This window comes from Danio aesculapii, chromosome 23, assembly GCF_903798145.1.
Source record: "Danio aesculapii chromosome 23, fDanAes4.1, whole genome shotgun sequence".
NCBI classification, from domain to species: domain Eukaryota; kingdom Metazoa; phylum Chordata; class Actinopteri; order Cypriniformes; family Danionidae; genus Danio; species Danio aesculapii.
This window is the reverse complement of record NC_079457.1, coordinates 42,124,848-42,149,529: the sequence shown is the minus strand read 5'-3', so window position 1 is coordinate 42,149,529 and position 24,682 is coordinate 42,124,848. Positions and strand designations below refer to the sequence as shown.

General features: G+C 37.3%; 1 protein-coding gene across 1 annotated transcript; it reads right to left on the bottom strand.

Annotated features, from left to right (window-relative positions):
• Window positions 1–3,862: 3,862 nt before the first annotated feature.
• On the bottom strand, window positions 3,863–20,464 carry arhgef3l (Rho guanine nucleotide exchange factor (GEF) 3, like). The gene is made up of 13 exons (XM_056449545.1): window positions 19,636–20,464; window positions 19,384–19,441; window positions 19,209–19,271; window positions 16,447–16,491; window positions 16,154–16,261; window positions 13,453–13,617; window positions 12,917–12,979; window positions 12,741–12,837; window positions 10,751–10,827; window positions 10,231–10,488; window positions 8,645–8,815; window positions 8,369–8,561; window positions 3,863–5,198 (listed from the first exon to the last, which is right to left on the bottom strand). Exons 1-13 carry the CDS (start codon window positions 19,689–19,691, stop codon window positions 4,951–4,953), a joined length of 1,602 nt encoding a protein of 533 aa, XP_056305520.1. The 5' UTR covers window positions 19,692–20,464; the 3' UTR covers window positions 3,863–4,950.
• Window positions 20,465–24,682: the final 4,218 nt, after the last annotated feature.

Genomic DNA, 24,682 nt, shown 5'->3' with positions numbered 1-24,682 from the left:
GAGTCATTTAATAATAATTTTCACTTGGCACATAATAGTGAAATGAACTGAATAGAGATTGTTCATACGTTTTATGTTTGCAGCTACATGATTTCATTAACATGACTGACCTATAACGTTAAATGACATAAAATATTTAAAGATCGTTCAGAAATGTGATGCTTTTTTTTGTGCTGTCACTGTTTAATGATGTCATGTTCCAGGAAAACTGAAAATGTTTGCTGAACGTCGGTCACTGTAATTTTTATTTCCTGGTTTCGTTATTTATTTACAAATCAAGCTCTTGGTATAATTGTTTGTCTAGCGAAACAGTAAAAGACAACCGAAACCGAAAACCAAAAAGTTGTTACACTAACCCTATTAATTCATCTATTAATTACGGTATTGGTTCTAAAATCGTGGTTTTAAAAGCGATCATCAATACACCAACTGCACTGTTATGTAAACAAAGCAAGATTAATTCTCGTAAGGGATAAATATTTGTGTACTCACCCTTAGAACCCCAGTTTGGTCAGTATGTAACTGTCAGATTGATGGCCAGTGAGTATTTCCAGTTGTATTTCCAGCCAGTATTACTATCCAAACATCAAGCGTTTCAGTTATACTGTGGTCTCATCACACCTGCCATTCACCTGTCTGTCCTGTCGCTGTGTTTGTGATCGGCCTTTAATCACGGCTAATCTTTCCTAACCTAACCTTCTATAATTAGCCACGTCTTCGCCTTTGCTCAAGAACAGCTTTGACAGTGAAAGGAGACGCTACACACTACTCACAGTCACTTTATTAAACACAGCTGCGAGACACGTTATGAAAAACTACTGAAATTAATGTAAAATATGTCAGTATGTATGTTTAAAGGAGTGAAATATAGTTTTTACCCTTTATTAGCGGAAACTGTGAGGTCACAATGCTAAATCTCGTTAGGGGAATGAAAAATCTGCCATCATTTACTCACCATAATATCAATCAATCCCTTAAGACTTTATTTCATCTTCATAAATGAAGGTATTTTTCATTAATTCCGAGAGATTCTATCCCTCCATGTAGTCATATCTAGCAAAACTCTTGACACCTTAAAAATAAATTATGAAGTCTGAAGAGACATGATTTACTAAGATTGAAAGTTTAATGTTGGCTTTTATTTCAATCCAAATATAGAAAGGAGCTCAACCAAAACCCTTGACATGAGGTCAAACCTCGTTGGTTCTTGCTGACGCTCTTATACCATGTGAAGCACAAGAATGAACCTCATTGGTTCTCATGTATCAAGCAAGTATGTTAGATCAAAATTCAATTCAATTGCTTTATTCATTATTGTTGTTCTTTTTTGTGTCTTTTTATTAATATTTTAAAGCATTGGAGTTTTGGCTGAACAGACTTTCAGCAAAGTCCTGGACAATTGATTATTCCCAGAATATCAAAATCAACTGTAGGCTGTAGATCTTTCTCATATCTGGCACCTAAACTCTGGAACAGCCTTCCTAGCACAGTTCGGGAAGCAGTTTAAAACTAGATTAAAGACACATCTCTTTGCATTAGCATACACATATGCAGACATGCTTTTGAAATCCAAATTCTCTAAAGGTTTGTTAGTCTGCATTATTTAGGGCAACTGAAGCCGAAAACACTTTCCTAAAGACATTATAATTTGAACGGCATCTGCGCTTATGTCAGTCTGTTTTTATTATTCCCGAGGTTTCCATAATCCTGGACCAGGCTGTATCCTGAGCAGCCGCCGTGGTGGTCATAACCACACAATCTCACGGCAATTCGTAACTTTTTGATTTAGTGGCTAATTCGTATGAATTCGTATGATCTAATTCGTACAATTTAGTACGATTTGCTCATCCCCCAATGACGGTTGGGTTTAGGGGTGGGGTTCGGTGCCATGCCTCCTTTTTAAAATCGTACAATTTCGTACGACTGAACTCGTACGAATTAGCCACTAAAATGACAAAACGTAAAATACTTACGTTTTCTCGTGAGATCAGGTTGGTCATGGAGGAGTGGAGAGCATGAGACTGATTCCTGTAAGATCTCAGTGACAGACAAGTCTTCACATTGATCCTGAAGGGCTAGTCTGTACACCAGCCGGTGACTTCTCCCACTTACAGCATCTCCACAATAGATGTCCAGCGTTCTCCAGCCTCTGGTGGAACAAGAAGTTTGGCCAGAGGAGAAATGGCCGCGCACAACTGAGCCTGGTTTTTCTCAAGGTTTTTTTTCCTTCACTTTCGCCAATTGGTGAAGTTTGTTCCTCGCCGTTGTCCCCACTGGCTTGCATGGTTCGGGACTTGTGGAGCTATGCATCGATGGATTTGCTCTACATTGTAAAAGCGCTGTAGAAATCAAGATGAATTGAGTTGAATTTAAAAAAAATCTTTCAGATTTGAATAAAAAGATCTTCATTTGTGTTCTGAAGATAAAGCTAACACTGAAATGTGTAATTTGGTTTTGTGTATAATTTTTATCTTTATATTTATATTTATCATAAGTATAATATTTATCAATTTTATCTTGTCAAGTCAATATTATATTACAAATGTACTTTACAATAAGTTAATAATTTAATAATTATATAAGAAAAAAAGGCCTACTCCTGTCATGCATTCAAATATACCTACAGTATATGTCCCTATATTAAGGTGTCAAAAACTATTGTTTGAGCTGAGTAGTATCATAGTATTCATAAAAGAGTTGGTTAGATTTCCCAGATGACCTACTACTTCTGGCAGGATACTGAAATATTCATCCCATGAGGCTACAGCAGAGGATTTGTGAATGGAAATGAAGTGCTGCAACTGACAATATTGATTACATGATAGTAAACATGCAGGTGAATGTAGTACAACTGAATTTACTCTTAATAAAATGGACACTAATACTAAATGAAAGTCTTGCTATACACTACCTGACAAAAGTCTTGTCGCCTATTCAAGTTTAGGAACAACAAATAATAATTTGACTTCTAGTTGATCATTTGGTATCAGAACTGGCTTATATGAAAGGCAAAGACCTCAAGATTACGCTTATTTTAGCAAAATAACATGACCATACCTTGATTTTTAATTATTTAATTAGGACAGTAAGGTCTGACTTTGCTTGAACAAAAGTCTTGTCAGTTAACAGAAATAATGTAGAGTATAGAATATACAGTCATGGTGCAGTGGAAAAATAATTAATATTGTGTATGACTCCCATGAGCTTTGAGGACTGCATCCATACATCTCTGCAATGACTCAAATAACTTATTAATAAAGTCATCTGGAATGGCAAAGAAAGCGATCTTGCAGGACTCCCAGAGTTATTATTAGGATTTATATTCAATGCCTCATCTTACCCCAGACATGCTCAATACTGTTCATGTCTGGTGACTGGTCTGGCCAATCCTGAAGCACCTTGACCTTCTTTGCTTTCAGGAACTTTGATGTGGAGGCTGAGTATGGGAAAAAGTGCTATCCTGCTAAAGAATTTGCCCTCTCCCGTGGTTTGTAATGTAATGGGCAGCACAAATGTCTTGATACCTCAGGCTGTTGATGTTGCCATCCACTCTACAGATCTCTCGCAGGCCCCCATACTGAATGTAACCCCAAACCATGATTTTTCCTTCACCAAACTTGACTGATTTCTCTGAGAAACTTGGGTCCATGCGGGTTCCAATAGGTCTTCTGCAGTGTTTGTGATGATTGCAGTTCAATAGATGATTCATCTGAAAAATCTACCTTCTGACACTTTTCCAAATGATCAAATTGAAGTCAAGTTATTATTTGGTGCTCTTACATCTGGGGTCGACGAAAAGGCTTTTGTCAGGTAGTGTGTACTAAAGAGCAGTGCCGTATACAATACATAAATAGTGGCAAAGTAAGATTTAAACCATATATGTATTTTATTTAATGTAATATGACAACATGCATTTGCCTACTATTGGGAAAAGCCAGTGGAATGTAGAAAGTATGCACATATATATATAGAACATGACTGTCCAAAATAAACATGTGATGAGAAGTACACTGTTAACAAATTCCTGTAGAATCTACAATAACTTAATGGTGACACTTTGCCAGTAAATTACTGTAAATAAATTACAGCAAAAATACTGTATTTACTATAACAGCACCATTTATCTTGCTGTACGTGTATTCACAGTATTGTTTATCTATACTGTAAAATACAGTAATTTTCACACTACAACTTTAAAATACAGCAACATACCGCATAACTGTCCTAAAGTAAAATAACGGTGCATATTACATTTAAATGTAAACTGTGTCATTTACAAAAATCGTGTAAACTGTGTATTTAAAAAAATAATAATTAAACCGGTCCATATTTAAGGAAGTTGTCAGTTTATTGATACAAAACGGTAACGATTATGTACTGACAGGAAAGTGGGAACAAATCCCTTTTTTGTAAATGGCTCAGGGTTCCTTTAAATTAAGAGAAATGGTGAAATAAGCTAATTCAGCTAATATCAATACATTCAGCTAATATCAATAAAAGCAATAATATTAGCCCTAACGCCGCCAAAGTGCAATAACAAAAAGCCTGGCTGCATATAACTTTAGTTACCGTTCAGATTGCACAAATATTGTTGTTTCTGTACCCACCAGATGAGATGGCAAGGAATGATGCATTATTCAAAGAGATATTCACATATGCCATTAACCATTCAACCAATATCACACCTAAAAAAATAAATCGCTTAAAGCAAGAAGCATAAATCTAATAGAAAAAATATTCCTTCCAATTTGACACTCCACAGCAAAAAACATCCAAATATGAAGTATACAAATATAGCTACATGATGCTATTCTCACAGTTTCGGGACTGGGTGTGAAACAGCAACTGCGTGATTTCATTCGTCCCGAGAAGGTCGGCTGTCACGGTCACAATCACACTGGAAGTGTTTGTGGAAAAATGAATAAACTGGAGAGCAGCAGAAGCCTTGGTCTATGTGTCGGGCATCTCCACATCAGAGTTAATGTTGAGTTCAGCGATGTTGTTATAGAGTGCCGGCTCAGGGCTTAAACGCTCATTTGGATTGCAGGGACTGCTTTGAGCCTGTCTGTCCCGTGACTGGACCATTGCTTGCCGCAGACATGAAATCCATTGCTGCTTATTGAAGGAGTCATTAGCCTGCAGGCTGTGGGATTGAGATTTGGAGCGTCCTGTGGTGCTGACACGGAAACAGTTCTTGACTGCAGGGAACAGCAGAAGAAAATGTGGAATTAAAATAATGTAAAAACATCAAAGACCACAAAAATTTTTCAATTTCAGATAAAAACAGACAAATCAACAATCCAAATATTAAGACAAAGCTATAAAATAATATTTTCATTTATTTTTTTTATTCATTCATTCACTTTCCTTCAGCAAAGTCTCTGATTTATCTGGGGTCACCACAGCGGAATGAACCACCACCTACTCTGGCATGTTTTACATAGCGGATTCCCTTCCAGGCACAACCCAGTACTGGGGAACACCCATACACTTTCACATTCACACACACTCATACACTACGGCCAATTTAGTTCATCCAAATCACCTATAGCGCATGTGTTTGGATTGCGGGGGAAACTGGAGCACCCGGAGGAAACCCACGAGAACATGGGGAGAACATTATTATTATTTTAAAATGAACAACTATTGCTTATATCTGTAATTAACTATTAAGGTCTGCATGACCTGGAAGATGACTTTTATTTCAGTATGGTGACGTACTTCCCACTGATGCTGGGTTCCACTCCACTTTTAGACACACACTCACAAACTTTCCTTTAGCACTTCCCCTCAGGGGAATCCCCGCTAGCATTTTAAACTGAGTCCCACTTGAATGGGGTGAACGTGGGACACTTACATGGACATACCAAATTTAATTTTTAGATTCATATGTCCTCTCCAGCACCTATTTGTCCTAGAATACAATGTGATTGTGATGTCACAACAGTGTATTTCCCAAGTGCTCAGAGGTTTAGGACATTCCGTTTAACCCCATTCATATGGTCTGCCAGTAGTGAACATAATCAAGGATGTAAAGTTAGGTCCATAAATATTTGAACATCGACACAATTTTTACATTTTTGGCTCTATACACCAACACAAGGAATTTGAAATGCAACGAACAAGATGTGCTTTAACTGCGGACTTTCAGCTTTAATTTGAAGGTATTTACACCCAAATCAGGTGAACGTTGTTGAAATTACAACCGTTTGCATATGTGCCTCCCACTTGTAAAGGGTCCAAAAGTAATTGGACAATTGGCTGCTAAGCTGATTAATGGTCAGGTGTGTGTTATTCCCTCATTAAACCAATTACAATGAGCAGATAAAAGGTCTAGAGTTCATCTCAATGGTGCTATTTGCATTTGGAATCTGTTATTGTCAACTCTCAAGATGAGATCCAAAGAGCTGTCACTAGCAGTCATGTAAGTCATCATTAGGCTGAAAAAACATTAGGCATGGCCAAAACAACTGTTTAGAACATTCTAAAAATAAAAGAACGCACCAGTGAGCTCAGCAACTCCAAACGGGAAAGAGAAAAAGTGGAATGTTAAATAGAATGAATGGAAAGAAGTGGAATGTTATGCAATGGCCAAGTCAATCACCTGACCAAAATCCAATTGAGCTTGCATTTCACTTGCTAAAGACAAAACTGAAGGGAAAATGCCCGATGAACAAACAGGAACCGAAGACAGTTGCTGTAGAGGCCTGACAGAGCACCATCACCAGAATCTGGTGTTGTCTATGTGTTCCAGACTTCAGGCTGTGCTTGACTGCAAAGGATTTGTAACCAAGTATTAAAAAGTGAAAGTTTTATTTATGATTATTATTCTGTCCAATTACGTTTGGACCCTTAACAAGTGGGAGGCACATATGCAAACTGTTGTAATTCCCACAGCATTCACCTGATTTTGATGTAAATACCCTCAAATTAAAGCTGACTGTTTGCAGTTAAAGCACATCTGGTTTGTTTTGTTTGTTCTGGTTTATTTCAAATTCATTGTGTTGGTGTATAAAGCCAAAAATGTTAGAATTGTGTCGATGTCTAAATATTTATGGACCTAACTGTATATGCGAGGGTATGAGATGGAGGGAAGTTAGTGAGTGAAGGCCATCAAAAAATGGAGTGGAATTAGCCTGAAATGGAATATTGAGTGGGGGGTGAGATTTCTATTTGTGCATCATTTCCTCAGAGCAAACTAATAGTAAGAGGGGCATGGTTAAGTATATTGTGGCTGAAGCAGTCAAACTGACGTCAACAGAGAAGTACTGACACTCCAAACACAGAAGTAAATGGTCAAACTTTACCAAAAAGTGGATTCGGTGGATTAACTTGCAAGGATTAAATGTTCACCTAAAGAATAACTGTAATATATAAAAGTAAGGGATGTAAGTAATTGAACAGAGCCACTGAAAGATAAACTAAAGTCAGCAGACACAGAGGTGAGAAATTGAATGGCATTTGCAGACAAGGAGAAAGAGCGACGCTGTGACAGACCACTTGGGGTTAAAGACACATGGAGTTTGCCGGGACCAGTGATGATGACGATGATTTGGAGCTTAGTACAACTATAAATGATAAAAGAGACTTGGTGCAGGGTAGAAACAGTGGCAACAAAGAAGACTTGGAACTAGTGATGAAGGAGACTTGTTGGAATAATAGTGTCCAGGATGTTCAACATTTCTTTGGGCAGTGGGTGCAGTACACCATCAATGCAGGGAGTATAGCGCACAATGATATGCCCTCTTACTCAAGAACTCCCTCTGGGATGGATGATGGAGTTGACTCTGACACCTGCTCAGTTTCTGTGATGGACTTTGGCTCAGGAATGAAAATCAGGCTAGGGCATCAGAACAGGTTTAACAGTGGGCTCAGGCCCAGAGACTGCAGTAGGGACTAAAGCTGGTCACACTCCAGACGAGAAGTACATGACTTTAAAATGCTAAACCTTGTTTTCTATTTGCTGCTACTCTGAAATCTTTTTTGCTTTTGAATTTTAATAAAATAATGTTAGAATGAAGCACATTCAGGGGATAAGACAGGGTACTATAATTATATATGGGTTTTATTTTAACAAAGGTATTACCTTACAAAATTTGAAGATGGTCAAAATGACTACCTCTGTATTCTAGTATTAAATACACTTAGATTTAATCATCGCAACAGAACAAGCATATTGCTCAAAGCAGGAACTACAGACACAAAGTAGCAATAAGAACAGGAACAGGGAAACAATTGAAAACAAAACATACACATGACAGTCATATGGTTGGAAAAAATCTAATAAGAATAATAATAATAATAATAATAATAATAATAATAATAATAATAATAATAATAATAATAATAATAATAATAATAATAATACCTTTATCATTGCCCGTAAAGGCTCCCCGAAAGGACCCTGAACTGCTTGGCTCTCCATCAGGCAGGTCCTCCAGATGCAGATGAGCAGCTGGCATGGGCTGACGATACACCTGAAACTGGACTGGTCCTTCCCTGTCCTGTGCCCCTGGCCGGGTCAAAACCAGCACCAGCTCAAAGAGGAACACGTGCAGTTTCTACAGAAATGTCAGTAAGAAAAAGTTAAAAACTGAAACACTGCAATGGTCTATTATAGAGTTGTTGGGAAGATAACATTTACCTGTCCTTTGGTACTCTTCAGTTCACCGTGACAGTATAAAAAACGAGAGGCCTGGATTTCTGCAACCCTCTGGCTGTCTTCTGCGTAGCAAAGCCCCCGTCTGTAAAACTGACACTCAGCCTCTCCGGTTTTAAGATTTACTTCTGTTATAATCCTTTGGATTAGTTTCATCTAAGATAACAAGATATAAAAAGAGCATTACTAAAGTATTTTATTTATACACTTTAGACATGGGACGATTACCGGTTTCAAGGTATACCGTGGTTTAGAAAAGTCAAGGTTTTAAAAACGCCAAAAATTACAGTTATACTGTTTCTAAGGTATGCGTAAAAAGGTTTTTTATGTGTTGTAAAGAAATCTGTGTTTTGTAAACTAATGAATGCAGAAGACGTCAACGTTTATTTTAATTATTTAGCCTGACATGTTTACTGTTCCAAAATACTATAAATGTGTATTGTTAACTAAAAAATTGTAAAATGAAATACTGTATATTGTGTTCAATGGGGGGAAATGTGTTGTTCTTTTACTTAGACATTTAAAAAGAACTTTAAAATTTTAGAGCAGTAATCACAATACCATGATGTTTTTTCCAAGGTTATCATACCAACACAAACTTATACCGGCCCATGTGTAATACATTACATACATACAAACATACAACAGTTCTAGTCTTTGTATCTGATTGGCTGATCTGCATTCCAAGAGATTTTTCTCTTCAGTTGTTGGATTTTGCGACTGTAGAAAATCAGTCTGTGCTTAAGAAATGAGGACTTTTTTTGCTGACTGCATTGTTACATACAGTACGAAAGCTTGTTCCAGCCACCAAAATAAAAATATTAACAATTTGACAACAGTGAGTTTATCTGTCAGTTTTATATATAGGCCTGAAATGCAAAATAAACAATGAGAATTGAATTGCAAGAAAAAAGGAAGAATTGTCGGAGAGGTAACAAACCTCTGTGGAATAATTGAAAATCAATTCTTTTAAAAACACTAATTTATTGACAAAGTAAACTAGTATTTAGTGATATTTTATACTATGTTCACTTTCATTTTTAGACTTTTTGCTTTCATTTTTAATTTTACCAACAGTTTAAGTAATTTAGTTTGTTCAATTCTTCATTTTTTATTTTACTAACAGTTTAAGTAATTTAGTTTGTTCAATTCTTCATTTTTTATTTATTTTATTTAATTTGACCTTGATTAAAAGGTCCCGTCAAGTGTTTTAAATTGTACATTTTAATCCAACAGTTGATCTAATCTCAACTAAAAAAATCGAGAGGGTGGGACACAGAGTAGCTCCTCGATTTAATTTAAAAAAAGTTAGTCAAGATTTGATGAGAAACTTCAAATTACTTCAAACATTGGATTAATATGCACATTTCAAAGCACTTCACAGGACCTTTAAACCAAAGTCAAATTAAATAAAATTTAAATAAAAATTTATATCAGTTTATATTTTCTAAACGCAAATTTTGAAGCACACTAGCTAATAGATATCCTTAAAACTATCAGACTGAAACTAACATCTAAAAAACCCTTATTTTAATTTCACGGGACCTTTAAGTATTTTTAGCAAAACTCACAGCCTGTGGCAGTGCCTCCTCATCCGGATGATCAAGTGGAGTGCTCTTCTGAATCTCTTTCAGCAACAGAGGATACTTCACCAGCCTGCTGCGAGGCAAGTCCAGAAAGTTCCACAGGTCCAGCTTTCTGCTGAAGGATGACTCCTGGCATAGCCGCAAGAACTCCTCAACCCGTCTTTCCTGCTTCTTCTGATCGAGCAGAGCTTTTGCCCCAACCTGGTTACAGCAGTATGTGATATACGCCTCCAGACAGGGAAACTACGAAAGGAGATCAAAGAGCTTATAACACCATCAGAAGCTCCCTTGAAGTTATGTGAGTGAACTTTTAGAGTATTGTTGCCAATAGAGGATGCTTCAAAAAAGACTAATCATATCTATCTATCTATCTATCTATCTATCTATCTATCTATCTATCTATCTATCTATCTATCTATCTATCTATCTATCTATCTATCTATCTATCTATCTATCTATCTATTTATATATATATCTATATATTACTATTTAATGTAAGACTGACCCAATCCATCATGGTTGGCCCGACTTCTTGAACAGTCTTCTCAGCTCCACGAAGACCTTCAAGACGTGCTAAAAGATCTGAACACACAAGCAAATACTAGTGAATACCGCAGTCCACTGATTTTCTGTAATAGTAAAAAACACACACACACACACACAAATTTCACATGTGCTTTGAATTGTTTTTGTACAGATTATTTGGTTCGCAGAGGTTTTCAACAAGCAGGAAAGAAACAGAGGAGATGGAATATACACAACTACAAACTACTAAAGGTGTGAAAACATCTGCGGACACTCTATTTTACTCACTCATTCAGTTTCCTTCAGCTGATTCCCTGCTTTATCAAGGGTCGCCACAAAGCAATGTACAACCACAGTCTATTTTAACTTAATAAAATATTTAACTTAATAAAAGTTTTTGCTGCTCATAACTTTTGGAGAGAAAAAGCGCAAACACTGGACAAGGATAAATGTTTCTAGTTTGTGTCAGGGCTGCACAATGTTGGAAAAATATGACATTGATGTTATGCTTTTCAAAATATGTACTCAATATTAGCATAGTCTAACATTGCAATTAACACTATTACGTCTTTTCTTTTTCATTCTTTTATAACCTGTTTTAACACTCTTTAATCTGTTTTTATCTGTTTTAATAATTTTTTTATTATTTTAATTTTTAATTTTTCTTGTTTTTTTTTCTTGTTTATGTAAAGCACTTTTAGTTTCCATTGTGTATGAAATGTGTTATTTAAATAATCTTGCCTTGCTTTGCAATATTTTAATATTTTGCGATATAAATTGATATAAATGACAATTTCATATCTCTATTTGGAAAGAATTGTCAATTTTAGGTTGTTTGGGATGATTCTGCAGGAGAGTGCATTTGCATAAAATCTAACAAACAAGCATAAAATACAATGAAGAAAAAGATACAAATGAAATAAATGCTGTTTTATCCTTTACCAAGTCTAACAGTATTCAGGTCCAGTAACTGAATAATAATAATAATTAATCAATTAAAATTAATCATTATTATTTCCCAGTACTGGGTTGTGGCAGAAAGAGCTTCCGCTGTGTAAAACATATGCTGGATAAGTTGGCGGTTCATTCCGCTGTGGTGACCCCTGATAAATAAAGGGAATAAAACGAAGGAAAATGAATGGATAATCTTTATTAAAGATACAAACGGTTCAATTTCTTAAGCTTGATTGCTTTTAAAATCATCATACAATCACAGGCACCAAAAACACATGCAAATAATAAATTATAATTCAGACTTAACACTGTGTATACTGCAATGAGACTGTAGCGAGTGGGCTGGGGCCGAGACCCATGTGAACAAGGCTGGTGCTTGAGTGATAGAAGCACCTGTTTCACGCACCGGACTCGAGTCCCAAGGAGGAGCTCTCAGCCCACTCACTTTTTTTAAAAAAACAATAGTTTAACAAGCAAGGAGTACTGCATTACATTATAGTTTTCCACACCATGTCTTTAAAATATGGAAATTAATTTTACCCCAGTATTTTCAATGGAATTTCTGCGTTACCCTGCCGCTAATGATGACTTAAGTCTATGTAACGGAATATATTTGAATTACATTACAACAGGGATGCTGTAAAAGAAACCTTATGAAATTAAAAATAGTCACATCAAACTTTCATCGGAAGTTCGTCATTGGCTGAAAAACAGCCAATGCATATAGCCCATTGTGACCTACACTGATTATCCCTAACTCAGTGAGTAAAAGGTGTTTGCTAGCAACACAACACTGAAACAGAAGTGTCGTCAAAATAAAGACATGAGGATAATTTGATCCGCTGGTTCTTATAGATATAAAAGCCCAGTATTTAACCTGCTTTTATCAACAAGGGTCTAGCAATTGACACACTTTTAGTGAAAGTCAATGACAGCGAGACTTGGGTCTCTAATTGAAAATCTGTTATGGACATCTGAAAGAAGTGGCCTATGTGAATATATGAAGAAACATTTACCTTCATGAAGGGGAATTAAAGAATCAAGGGTCCCGAATATCTGTCCCAGCTCACTTTCTGTCATGATGTCTAACTTCAGCATAGGCTCATAGTACACCTGAGAGAACAACCCAAATTAAAATCCTTCTCATTTAAGACAGTAGAAAAAAATTAATTAGCTGAATGCCTGGACGAACCTTTTTTACGAGGCTTAGATCCTCTATGAGCTGTTTCTCACCCTGGGTTAATTCGTAGATTACCTGGAGGTTAAAAAAGTAACGTGAAAACATTACATTAATGCACAGGAAAATGTGCACAGGTAGTTGTAACCTTATGAAACCTTCTGCAGGAAGACCGCAAACATACACACACACACACACGCACACACACACACAATTATAACTGCACTACTGTCACAAGTTACTAGTCAGTTTGGCAGTGCTGTGTGGTAGAGCTTGTGTTTCAGAGGAAATACTGACACTGAAATAGAGAACATGGCCTCGTATACCAGCTCACTTCCTGTTTCACAACTAAGGTTGTAAAGGCAGAAAGCTTTTTAAAAAGAGTTTAAAGGTGCATGGGCCAAAGTTACTGGTTTGATGCTAGTAATTAAAGGCCAAATATGCTAAATATAATCTTTAAAGACATTTAGAATTACAAAATGCACAAAATAAAGAATTGAGTTTGACACATTAGTCTGTGTTGTGGCATTAATCTAACGCTGTTATCACACCTCTTGTCGTTTGATCTCTTTAGTGCTGAGCTCATGGCTCATGTTGTCCACCGTGTCACTCCACAGCTGACTGCTCCGCCGCCGAGGGAATGAAGAAGCCTTTTGACGGGATCTCATTGGCATTGGAGGCAATGGCCGGGCCTCTGTCCGGAAACTGATAGAACGCTGAGGAATACAACCCAAGCACACACACACACACACACAGACATGTAACACAAATATATCACAAATGACACACTATACACACTTTTTGTTTGTTTTTATTAAATGAATTATCTGGGTATTAATTCAATATTTGCATTATTTAAACAAAACAAAACAAAAAAACAGCATAGAAGTACACCAACTGGGACTCACTAAAGGTCTTCATCATATTTAACCTTCACTAATTATGGATTCTGACCTTAGATAACGTTGCTTATGTTATGTTATGTTATGTTATGTTATGTTATGTTGTGTTATGTTAGATTAAGAATGAACCACCAACTTATCTAGCATATGTTTTACGCAGCAGATGCCCTTCCAGCTGCAACCCATCACTGGGAAACACCCATACACTCTCACTCATACACTATGACCAATTTATCTTCCCCCATTGACCTATAGCGCATGTATTTTGACTTGTGGGGGAAACCGGAGCACCCGGAGGAAACCCACGCCAACACGGGGAGAACATGCAAACTCCACACAGAAACGCCAACTGAACCAGCCGGTGCTCGAACCAGCGACCTTCTTGCTGTGAGGCGATTGTGCTACCCACTGCGCCACTGTGCTGCCCCTTATGAATTTCAGTGTATACATAAATTATTTTTCTCTTATATTTTTAATGCTAATTTATATTTTAATATTTTAAATATATTTTTTACAGTGGCCAAGAGCGTGACATGCTGCAATTTTTAAAAGATACATAAAGCTGCAAAAACCACCAGCAAATTAAGAGAAGGTATAATAAAAATCCTCACAACACAAACACATTAAAACAACATGCTGCATTTTCTTACAACACAAACAGATTTATAAAACACACTGCATTTTCTCACAACGCAAACAATTCATGAAAACGTGCTGCATTTGCTCACAACACTTGCAAACACATTGAAAACACAACGAAAATGATTCAAGGGGACCCAAAAACATGCCGGATGCCGCTGTGCCGTGACTATTGCTGTAAAGTTGTTGGTGATCATTGAAAGGTGATTTTTTTTGTTTGTTTATTTTAACATCCTGATTCCCTTGTCTTTTGTATTTTATTAGCCTAAATAACCAGTCTAAATAGCCAGGTCTGCCATGATTTAGGGTCTCTTTGAAACATTTCTGTTGTGTTCCGAGCTATTTGAAAGTGTTGTGAGAAAACGCAGCCCGTTGATGAAGATCCTTTCTCAATTTGCTGCCTTTTTTTAATTGCCTGTGTTTTCTTAAATTGCAGCATGTTAAGCTCTCTCAGCCGCTGTAATATTTGATTATTATAAAGCACATTGGATCAACTATGGTTGTGTAAAATTGTGCTCTATAAAGTTCGTCTTGCCTTATATATGTGTCTGTGTGTGTTTATTTGTTCATGTAGTACAGGAATTTCCACACATTCTTGTTGGGTCGAAACCTTAATTAAAGGTAAAACAAATGACTTTGCTTTAAAGTCCGCATGAGCTGGAAGTTGCTGAGACTTTTATTTCAGTATGTTGATGTACCTGAAACTGAACATTGAGTAGGAGGGGGGCTTTCATTTTGTGCATCGTTGCCTCATAGCAATCTAACGGTCAGAGAGGATATTAATATGCAGTTGCATTGGAAGCTCTCAGGTTGGCGTCAACAGAAGGACCGCCACTCCAAACATGGAAGCAAAAGGTACGATTTTGTTTGAAGATTACCAACAGACAATGATTTTTCAGTGGATTAACTTGCCAGTGAATTTTTTTCATGCAGACTTTCAGATAATATGTCAACCATTCAACAACACATTAACATGTACATAGCCTTCTGATGTCTCTGATTCAGGTAAATATACAGTAGTCAACATTTGAAGTGGATCATCACCTTTCTTCAAAAACTTTTAAGCAACTCTCATTCTTGTTTTAGGACAATTTTGCTCAATTTTTTGATCCACTTCAAGTGTTGACTACTTCACATAACGTAATGTTTAAAACTCTCTATGTTTGTTGATAACTAAGAATGAAATTTACTGTCTTTCTTTTTCTAATATAGATTAGTAATCACTCATAGAATGCATAAACATTTATTTTATCCTCTTTTTTTATAGTAGTACAGTAGTGCAGCACTTCCACAACTTAAATATATCATTCTAAAAACAAGCATGAAATTAGAGTCAAAGAAAAGGCATTGTGTCAGAAAACAAAGATCATTAATGAAAATAACATGAATAAAAACGTTCTTGAGGTGCTTTGTACCCTGCATAACCATAACCAGCCGATATTTATTCCTGTTCTTTCTAAATTAATTCAATAAAATAGAAATGAACACATTTATATTTTTAGAAATCAATTTCAAACAACTGTTAAGACCATTCTCTGCTAGTGCTTGACCTTTATTCAGATCATCCTCTTGACCTTTATTCTTGACTTTCACCATGCAAGGCACTGCGATAACAAACTTGATTGTTAAACTAAGAGACGGTTAAACATTTTGACTGGCTGAAATGGATGCTGACTGACTGCAGGAACAGTGATGTGTGTGAATAACTCACCTGTATGGACTGGCCCAAGCGTTTGAGAGCTGGGGTCTTCACTGGGGTTATGATCCCAGTGACTGAAGCACCTTTATCCACTGGCTTAACTCTTTTATTACATGGACCCTTATATGAGGGCAAGAGAGAAAGAAGGCTAAAGTTACAATGTACTTCATGTGTCATTAAGACTTGTTTACGTGCATCATTAAGATGCATAACCAAGAGCTCTGACTGTGATGTTTTAATTAGATGAATCATTTTTGTGTTCAGCACAAATACACAAGAACAATGATGCATATTTAACTCTGTACCTCAGAATCTTGCATGTGGTCGCTGATGGGAAAGTCATCTTCTTCCTGAAAGAGACGTGTAGCAAAGCACAGATGAGCGCAACCACAACCAATCAGATGAAACACACATATGTAAAAGCTTATTCCAACAAATATCTGATAATATAAATACAGTGACACACAATTCAGTGGCTATGAAGGTAGTTTTGTAATTATATCTAGTATAATTCATTTTATTCCATGGTCTGTTGACATTCTTGATTCTAAATAGCTGGAAGGTGTGCAATAAAATCTTTGGTAACACTTTAGTTTAGGTCACAATTCACGCTATTAACTAGTGGCTTATTACCTGCCTGTTATTAGGATATTAACTGTTCATTAGTAGTTATAAAGTATGATCTCATTCTGCATCCCTAATCTTACCCAAAACCTAAACCCAACTTCCAACTTACTAACTATTAATAAACAGCTAATTGGCAGTGCATTACGCTAGTAGTGTTAGCTAATGGTTTGTTAATACCGTGAATTGTGACCTAAACTAAAGTGTTAAAATATCATTTAATGCAGTCAGATTTGATCAGAGTTCGAATTCAATGCCCTTTCCTCAAACATTAGTATTAACCATAGTAACTCAGTGACAGTTGTGTGCTTGACCAGGGAGCCAATGAAGACTAATTTGCAAATATGCTCGAAAATATTAGGGACGATGCAGCTAGCACGTTACTATGAGCTATTAGATATGCCTGTGCACTGAAAAAAAATTATTCCTGCTAAATTTTTGCAAACAATTTATATGGGTTGAATTTAAACAAACAAATTAAATTTAGTAATGTTCAACCTAATTTGTTTCTTTAACCCTTTCACGTGTGAGTTTTAGATACTCCAGCTGACCCTTCTGCGTGAGTTTTTTTGTTACCGTTAATTAGAATCCATTGCATTCTAAAGTTCCCATGGCGCCGTGTCAAGTTTATCACGTGAGCCACCAGCCCCAATGATCGATGTATGTATCACATTTTTGTATTATCATATTTATCATCTTTTTGCCCTTTTTTGTAAATATTGTTTTATATTTTGTAAAAATGGATGTTTTAATTATATTGTGAAATTTCGGATACTCCAATTCTGAAATATGTGATAGAACATATATTTTGTCTTTTAAACAGCTTAATAATGATAGTCTTATTTGTTATATTTTTCGCTAGAAGGGATACAGCTGCAGTCAGAAGTTAACGAGAAGTATTTGTATTATTTATTAAATAACGCGTTAATTGTATTTTATTAGCGTCTACCCCTACCTTAACCCTACACCCAAACCCCACTGTAATGTAAAAATATTATTCTTTGTACAGTGTCAAAAATTATGCTAATTTCATGTGAGTATCCTCAGCTGTATCCCATCTAGACTTCACCCTCTCCTGCAGGGCAGTGAAGTCTAGATGGGATACAGCTGAGGGTTTTCACGTCAATACACCATAATTTTTGTGGCCCTGTGGCCTCTTTCTCTGCCTCAGCGTGCGCCGTCAGATTTGAATTTTAGCAGTTGATGATATGCGGCCTGAATAATCTAATCACACCGGTGTGATCATATGCTTCAGGAATCAGCCAAGGCTGATCACACCGGTGTGATCATATGCATAAAAGGGTTAAACTCAGCCCAAATTAACTGTTTACTACCATTTGACTTTTAAAAATGTATCAATCCAAGGAATCATCTTTGAATCATTTTTTCAGTGTCATTTACACGCACATACACAATCTCTTGCATGTGGTCCCTTTCTGACTGGTTCAAAAGAGGGACTAGGTGATCTAACATGTCATAAATGACAAAAAATCTGTCAAATATTGTGTTGTTAGATTTAATTTGTCTATTACTCCACGTTTAAAGTGAAGTTTGTATTCCATTTCACTTTAAACTATTAAACATAATAGATGCCACAAGCCCACATTCATTTTCAACTTCTTCTCAATGTAAAACTTTTGACTAGATTTCAGAGATATGAGGTATAATATGAGAAAAAAAAGTATTCAGGATACATTAGGTTTCATCTAAAAATAAATCCTCACTAATGCAGAAAGTGGGCCATTTTCACTTCAGAATATGATCAGATGCTATTGGAAACTCCTTCCAGATATTGATTGGTCTGAACAGTATTTGAGCTATGCTGTATTACACTTTATATTAAGATACATTTTTTTAATCTATATTTTAATAAGATGTATTTTCATGTCCCAAAGGGCTGGTTGTTGTAAAAACACAACGAGAAGAGTGTGTGTGCGCGCAAGTAACGAACTTAGACAGGAAACTGAGTTGTAAAGCGTTTTTTTTTTCCTGTCAGCTTTTTACTCACTGCTGAGCACGACTTAATTCTCGTAATGCCACCCTTCATACGTTATCGTGAAATATATCTATGACTATATCTGTCTTTTGTAATAGAACAGGAAAGCCATGGATTTTTATGTGGTCACCTGGTCTTCACAAGTTTCCGGCGTCAAGCACAAACAAGCAGACCATCTTTCATTTTATTAAACGGTTCAATCTATGTACATTAAGCATCACAAAACATTCAACGATTGAGTAAAAGCTCAAACAGAAGAGCTTTAACTGCTGAGTAGATCATCTATAGATCATCTCAACACAGACTAACAGGAAACATTGCGGCTGTTTTGTAACAGATGCTCAAATGATGACATTCAAACATCAAGTATAAGACAATTTCAAAACTTGTACTTCTTTTGTTTTTACCACAGACATGTTGTATCTTATATCGTAGATAACAACTTACACAGTCTTCCAAGATTCGGGCTGAATTCTCAGCATCACTACTTGGGTCTTGTTTTCTTTTCTTCTGCTCAGAAAATGAACAGATGACATTTGAGTCCCTCAAAAGGATCAAGACCTACAGTACAAGGCCTGTCCATTAAAATTTGTGAATGATTTATAAGCGAAATGAATCTTACCCCGGCAAAATCTGACAAGTTGGCACATGTGAGGAGTCTATCTCTACTTATAGGAGACCTGAATGAGAACCAAATGAAATGATCACTGAAAAGACATTATTTTAAGATTGATCAACAAATGAATTAATATTAATGAATATTAAACAGTTTTAGTGAACAAGAAGTCATCAAAATGATCGCTCAAACAAAAAGAAAAAGTCAAATTTATAAAATATGTCAATTTTTTTATTTATTTTTTAAATAATGTCATACCAGGAAGGTGATGAATCAACCTCCGTCTCTTCAGGCTCCATCTTTTCCTCTCTCATAGCATCTTCAGACGTTCTTATACGACAAGAAATGACGATAAATAAAAAAGTCTGACAATAAAAATCAGACCATAAATCTTAAAAGCACCTGTTCCAACTTTTCAAAGAGCAAAATGTAGATGTGCACTCTCTCCCAGCCCTCCCCTCTTCCTCCTACACTTGCATGTCTGAAACCACATCCTGTGCAAAAAAAAAAAGTGTACTTCCTGTTGTTAGGCAGAACGAAGCCACACCAGCTCTCTTAACGTCTCTGACAGATCCCTAAGCCTCTCTGTGTAATGACAGCAACCGTGCATAACTCCAACGCCGAAGAGGACGGAAGTCAAACCAGACCTCCTGACCTATTTCTGAAGAAAATAATATGGCGGTGATTAGATCATCACTGACAGACAAATGTGAGGCGAAGGTGGTCAATTGTCCTAAATTCAGGCCTGTTCTAAAGGGGTTTCAAGAGTTCACACTTAGATAATGCTCGACTATGATAGCAGGTTTGGCATGCTGTCCCGGGAGAGAACCCTGAGCTCGGAGATAGATGAGCCCGAGGTTCCCGCCTGGTCAATGAGCATTAGGAGGGATACGAGATCAGGTGTTTCTTGAGTGCCCCCTTTTGCTATGTATACGTTAAGTGCTTGTGACTGTATTACGATTTACTTATGTACATGTTTTTAGACTGTGGGAGGAAACCGGAGGACCCGGAGAAAACCCACGCAAACACAGGGAGAACATGCAAACTCCACGCAGGGAGTGCCGACTGGCTCAATTATAACATGAACCTGTGGCCTTCTTACTGCGAGGCAGCAGTGCTAACCACTGAGCCACCGTGTTGCCCGATCATGAAAGAGGAGGAGGGAGAAGGGAAGGATGGGGGGGGTTTCCAAAAACGAATATAAGGAATGAAGTTTAGGCAGGATATTTATAGTAGTTTTAGAATGATCTGATAGGCTAGCTAATGATTAGCAATGAGGATCAGCTGTAGTCAATCATATCACGTGCTCCTCTCGAAATTAAGCTACGGTCACACTGCGCTTTTCCTCCCATAGACTTCCATTCATACGCACGCGAATGCGTCAGACCGGAAACGCAGGGTCATGTGTTAAGTTTCGCATGTCGCTGCGGTGCAAAGTTCAAGCTTGGTGAACTCTGACCTGCGAAATCGCATCACTTGACTGCATGAGACCAATCGAAGATCAAAACAGGACCTCTCTGGAAAGAAATTTAAAACATTGAGCAATCGCTCGCTTTTTTAAATGTCTAATCATCTTGTTTAATCCCGCCCCTTTTCGCAGAGCCGCACGACAGAATTTCGCACATACAAAGCCCAGTGTGACCGTAGCTTTAGTTTGTGAAACTTCACTTAAACCAGGCATGTCCAAGCTCGGTCCTGGAGGGCCGGTGTCCTGCAAAGTTTAGTTCCAACCCCAATCAGACACACCTGGGCTAGCTAATCAAGCACTTACTAGGCTTTCTAGAAACATCCGTGCAGGTGTGTTGAGGCAAGTTGGAGCTAAAATCTGCAGGACACCGGCCCTCCAGGACCGAGTTTGGACACCCCTGACTTAAACCCACAGAAAGCAGGCCTTTAATGAATCTTTAAAAATAAATTGTCAAACTGAAAATACCAAACAAGTGGTGTCAATTTCTATTCATGAAAATAGGGGTTGGATGTTTTGGAGCTGTAATCAAAATGGAGGACATCAATGTTATACAAATGCGCAGCACTACTGTAAAAAAGCTGGAAGTTAACAGTTTTCTGTAAGTTGACCCATGTTTCTTTTGTTTATTTGTGCTTTTGAATTGCATTATGGGCCCATGATCTCTTGTCCAACTTTGATGACCAAAAGCTTTTTGTATTGACATTTGAAATAGTTTGAAGTGATGTATTGTCTGGGTTGCTTTTGTAAATGATGGTAAAAATACACCTTTTCTGTTGTTTCATGGACCTCTTACAAATGATCGTGGCAAACTACTAAAATATCAACGTCACTGCGTTAAACTGCAGGTGAATTTTCATAATCAAAAGTCAACAGGGTAGAGATCAACATCCCATGATGCAGTTCATACCGGTGTATAAATGGAAACCTTCCATAAACCACAAAATACAGAAGGCAGTAATAAGATTTGTTACAGTGTATTTTCTACAAAAACAATACAAATATCAGCATGCTAATAAAGCTGCATAAACATTAAAGTCATGACATGTTTTATGATCATTTAACTTGTTAAAACAATGTTTCAACTTAATTTTTAAACATACAAGTGGTTTTCAAGTCAGTATAACTTAATGTAATTTAAAATTTGTGTGAGGTTAGTTTGATTCAACTTAAAAATGTAACTTAATTTTGAACTCTTTATAGGACACTCATTGAAAAAATAACTGGAGTGCTACTGGGGTTTATTATAAAACTTGTGAACTTTGACATTCATTCATTTTCTTTTCGCCTTAGTCTCTTTATTAATCAGGGGTCACCACAGCGGAATGAACCGCCAACTTATCCAGCATATGTTTTACGCAGCGGATGGTCTTCCAGCTGCAACCTATCACTGGGAAACATCCATACACTCTCTTTCACACACATACACTACGGACAATTTAGCCTACCCAAATCACCTGTACTGCATGTCTTTGGACTTGTGGGGGAAACCGGAGCACCCGGAGGAAACCAACGCCAACACGGGGAGAACATGCAAACTCCACACAGAAACGGCAACTGACCCAGTCGAGGCTCGAACCAGCGACCTTCTTGCTGTGAGGTGAACGTGCTACCCACTGCACCACCGTGCACCCTAGTACAGCTTAATGCAAGTTAAAATTTGTGTAAGGTTAGTTTGATTCAACTTACTATACTCATTATAGCTGCAACCCATCACTGGGAAACACCCATACACTCTCACTCACACACATACACCATGACCAATTTATCTTCCCCCATTCACCTATAGCGCATGTTTTTTGACTTGTGGGGGAAACCATGTTGAAACGCCAACATGGGGTAAACATGCAAACTCCACATAGAAATGCCAACTCACCTAGCCAAGGCTCGAACCAGCGACCTTCTTGCTGTGAGGCGACAGCTCTACGCACTGCACCACCCTGACTTATACATATTTTGTAGAAATATATACATTCACTCATTCATTTTCTTTCAGGCTTAGCCCCTTTATTAATCAGGGGTCACCACAGCGTAATGAACCGCCAACTTACCCAGCATATGTTTTACGCAGCGCATGGTCTTCCAGCTGCAACCCATCACTGGGAAACACCTATACCCACTTATTCACTACAGACAATTTTAGCTTACCCAATTCACCTATAGCGCATGTCTTTGGACTTGTGGGGGAAACCGGAGAAAACTCACGCCAACACGGGGAGAACATGTAAACTCCATACAGGAATGCCAACTAACTCTGCCGAGGCTTGAACCAGCAACCTTCCTGCTGTGAGGCGACAGTGCTAGCCACTGCGCCACCGTGTCGCCTCTAAATATACTTTATAATATAAAATACATGTATTGTAATTAGTGAAGTTGTAAGTTATCATCACATGGTTTTACTCCTGATAAAGGGTTAATCGTGTAGAAAGAAGGTTGCAACAAGCCTAGGCTCAGAAGTCACTCAGATGCTAGCATGTAACATTCCTCTTCGAGATGTTTTTTATTTCTTTCTTACAACGACACTTTGATTTAAATACACAAATGGAGAATGTGAAATGTAATTGTTCAGCTGAAGAAGAACGAGCGTGTTAACTTTTCATTATTGCATCCCAAGTGGGATTCATCACCACCTGCACTTCAAAGGAAGAACCTTCATGGCCACCATGTTAAAGCATCATTTCAAACTGAAGTGCAGAAAAACTGGCCACTTCAAAATGCTCTTAGGAATAAAGGATTTTGCTGGGTAAAACTGATAGCCTCTATAATCTTTTGTGAAGGGAAGTTATTTGGTGCAACACACTGTATTTCATTCGGAAGGGCTCATCCTTATGCCCTAATTGCATTGAAGGGTTTAATCTCTGAAATGACAATTTAAAAGGGATTAGGGCAGGGGTGCCCTAACTCAGTCCTGGGGGGCACAGTTTAGCTCCAACGTCCTTCAACACACATGACTGGACGTTTCTAGCGTTCTAGAAAGAGCTTGATTAGCTGGTTCAGGTGTATTTGATCAGGGTTGGAACTAAAATATGTAGGACACCGGCCCTCCAGGACTGAGTTTGTGCATTCCTGGATTAGGGCATAAGGATGAGCCCTTCCAGCAGTGAAACACTAACCCTAAAACAATATGGAAAGGACTGAAAACTAATTTTGCCAATTCTCTCCTGTTGGTATTATGGTGGGGTTGTAAACCAACTTTTTGAATGCATATTCCACCACCCATTGTGATGGCGTGATAAGAGTAAAGCTGCGGTTACACTCGGCTTTGTGTGTGCGAAATTCTGTCGTACTGCGCTGCGAAAAGGGGCGGATTAAACAAGATGATTAGACATTTAAAAAAGCGAGCGATCGCTCCATGTTTTAAATTTATGTTCAGAGAGGTCCTGTTTTGATCCTCGATTGGTCTCACGCAGTCAAGTGATGCAGTTTCGCAGGTCAGAGTTCACCAAGCTTAAACTTTGCACCGCAGCGAACTGCGAAACTAGAAAATGGAAGTATATGGGAAGAAAAGTCAAGTGTGACCGTAGCTTCATTTATATGAATTTAATAAATTATATTAAGACATTTTTGATAAATCCCACTACTCCTCTTATTTGTTTTCCTGATTGTGGTCCATCTTTTAGCATTTTACAAGTGTATTTATAAATTCCTAACAGCAGTAATTCAGCTTTAAACCTTTCACATACTTTGCGTATCAATGTCTCTAATAATCACTAATCACGCATCAACTTGAAGTTTTACAATAATTTGTAATGCATAGCTAATATTTGAGTGTCTTGTTCATTAAATACATGAAACTATTTGTCTTGTTTCTTTCTACTTAAAAGAAATAGATCAGTCAAA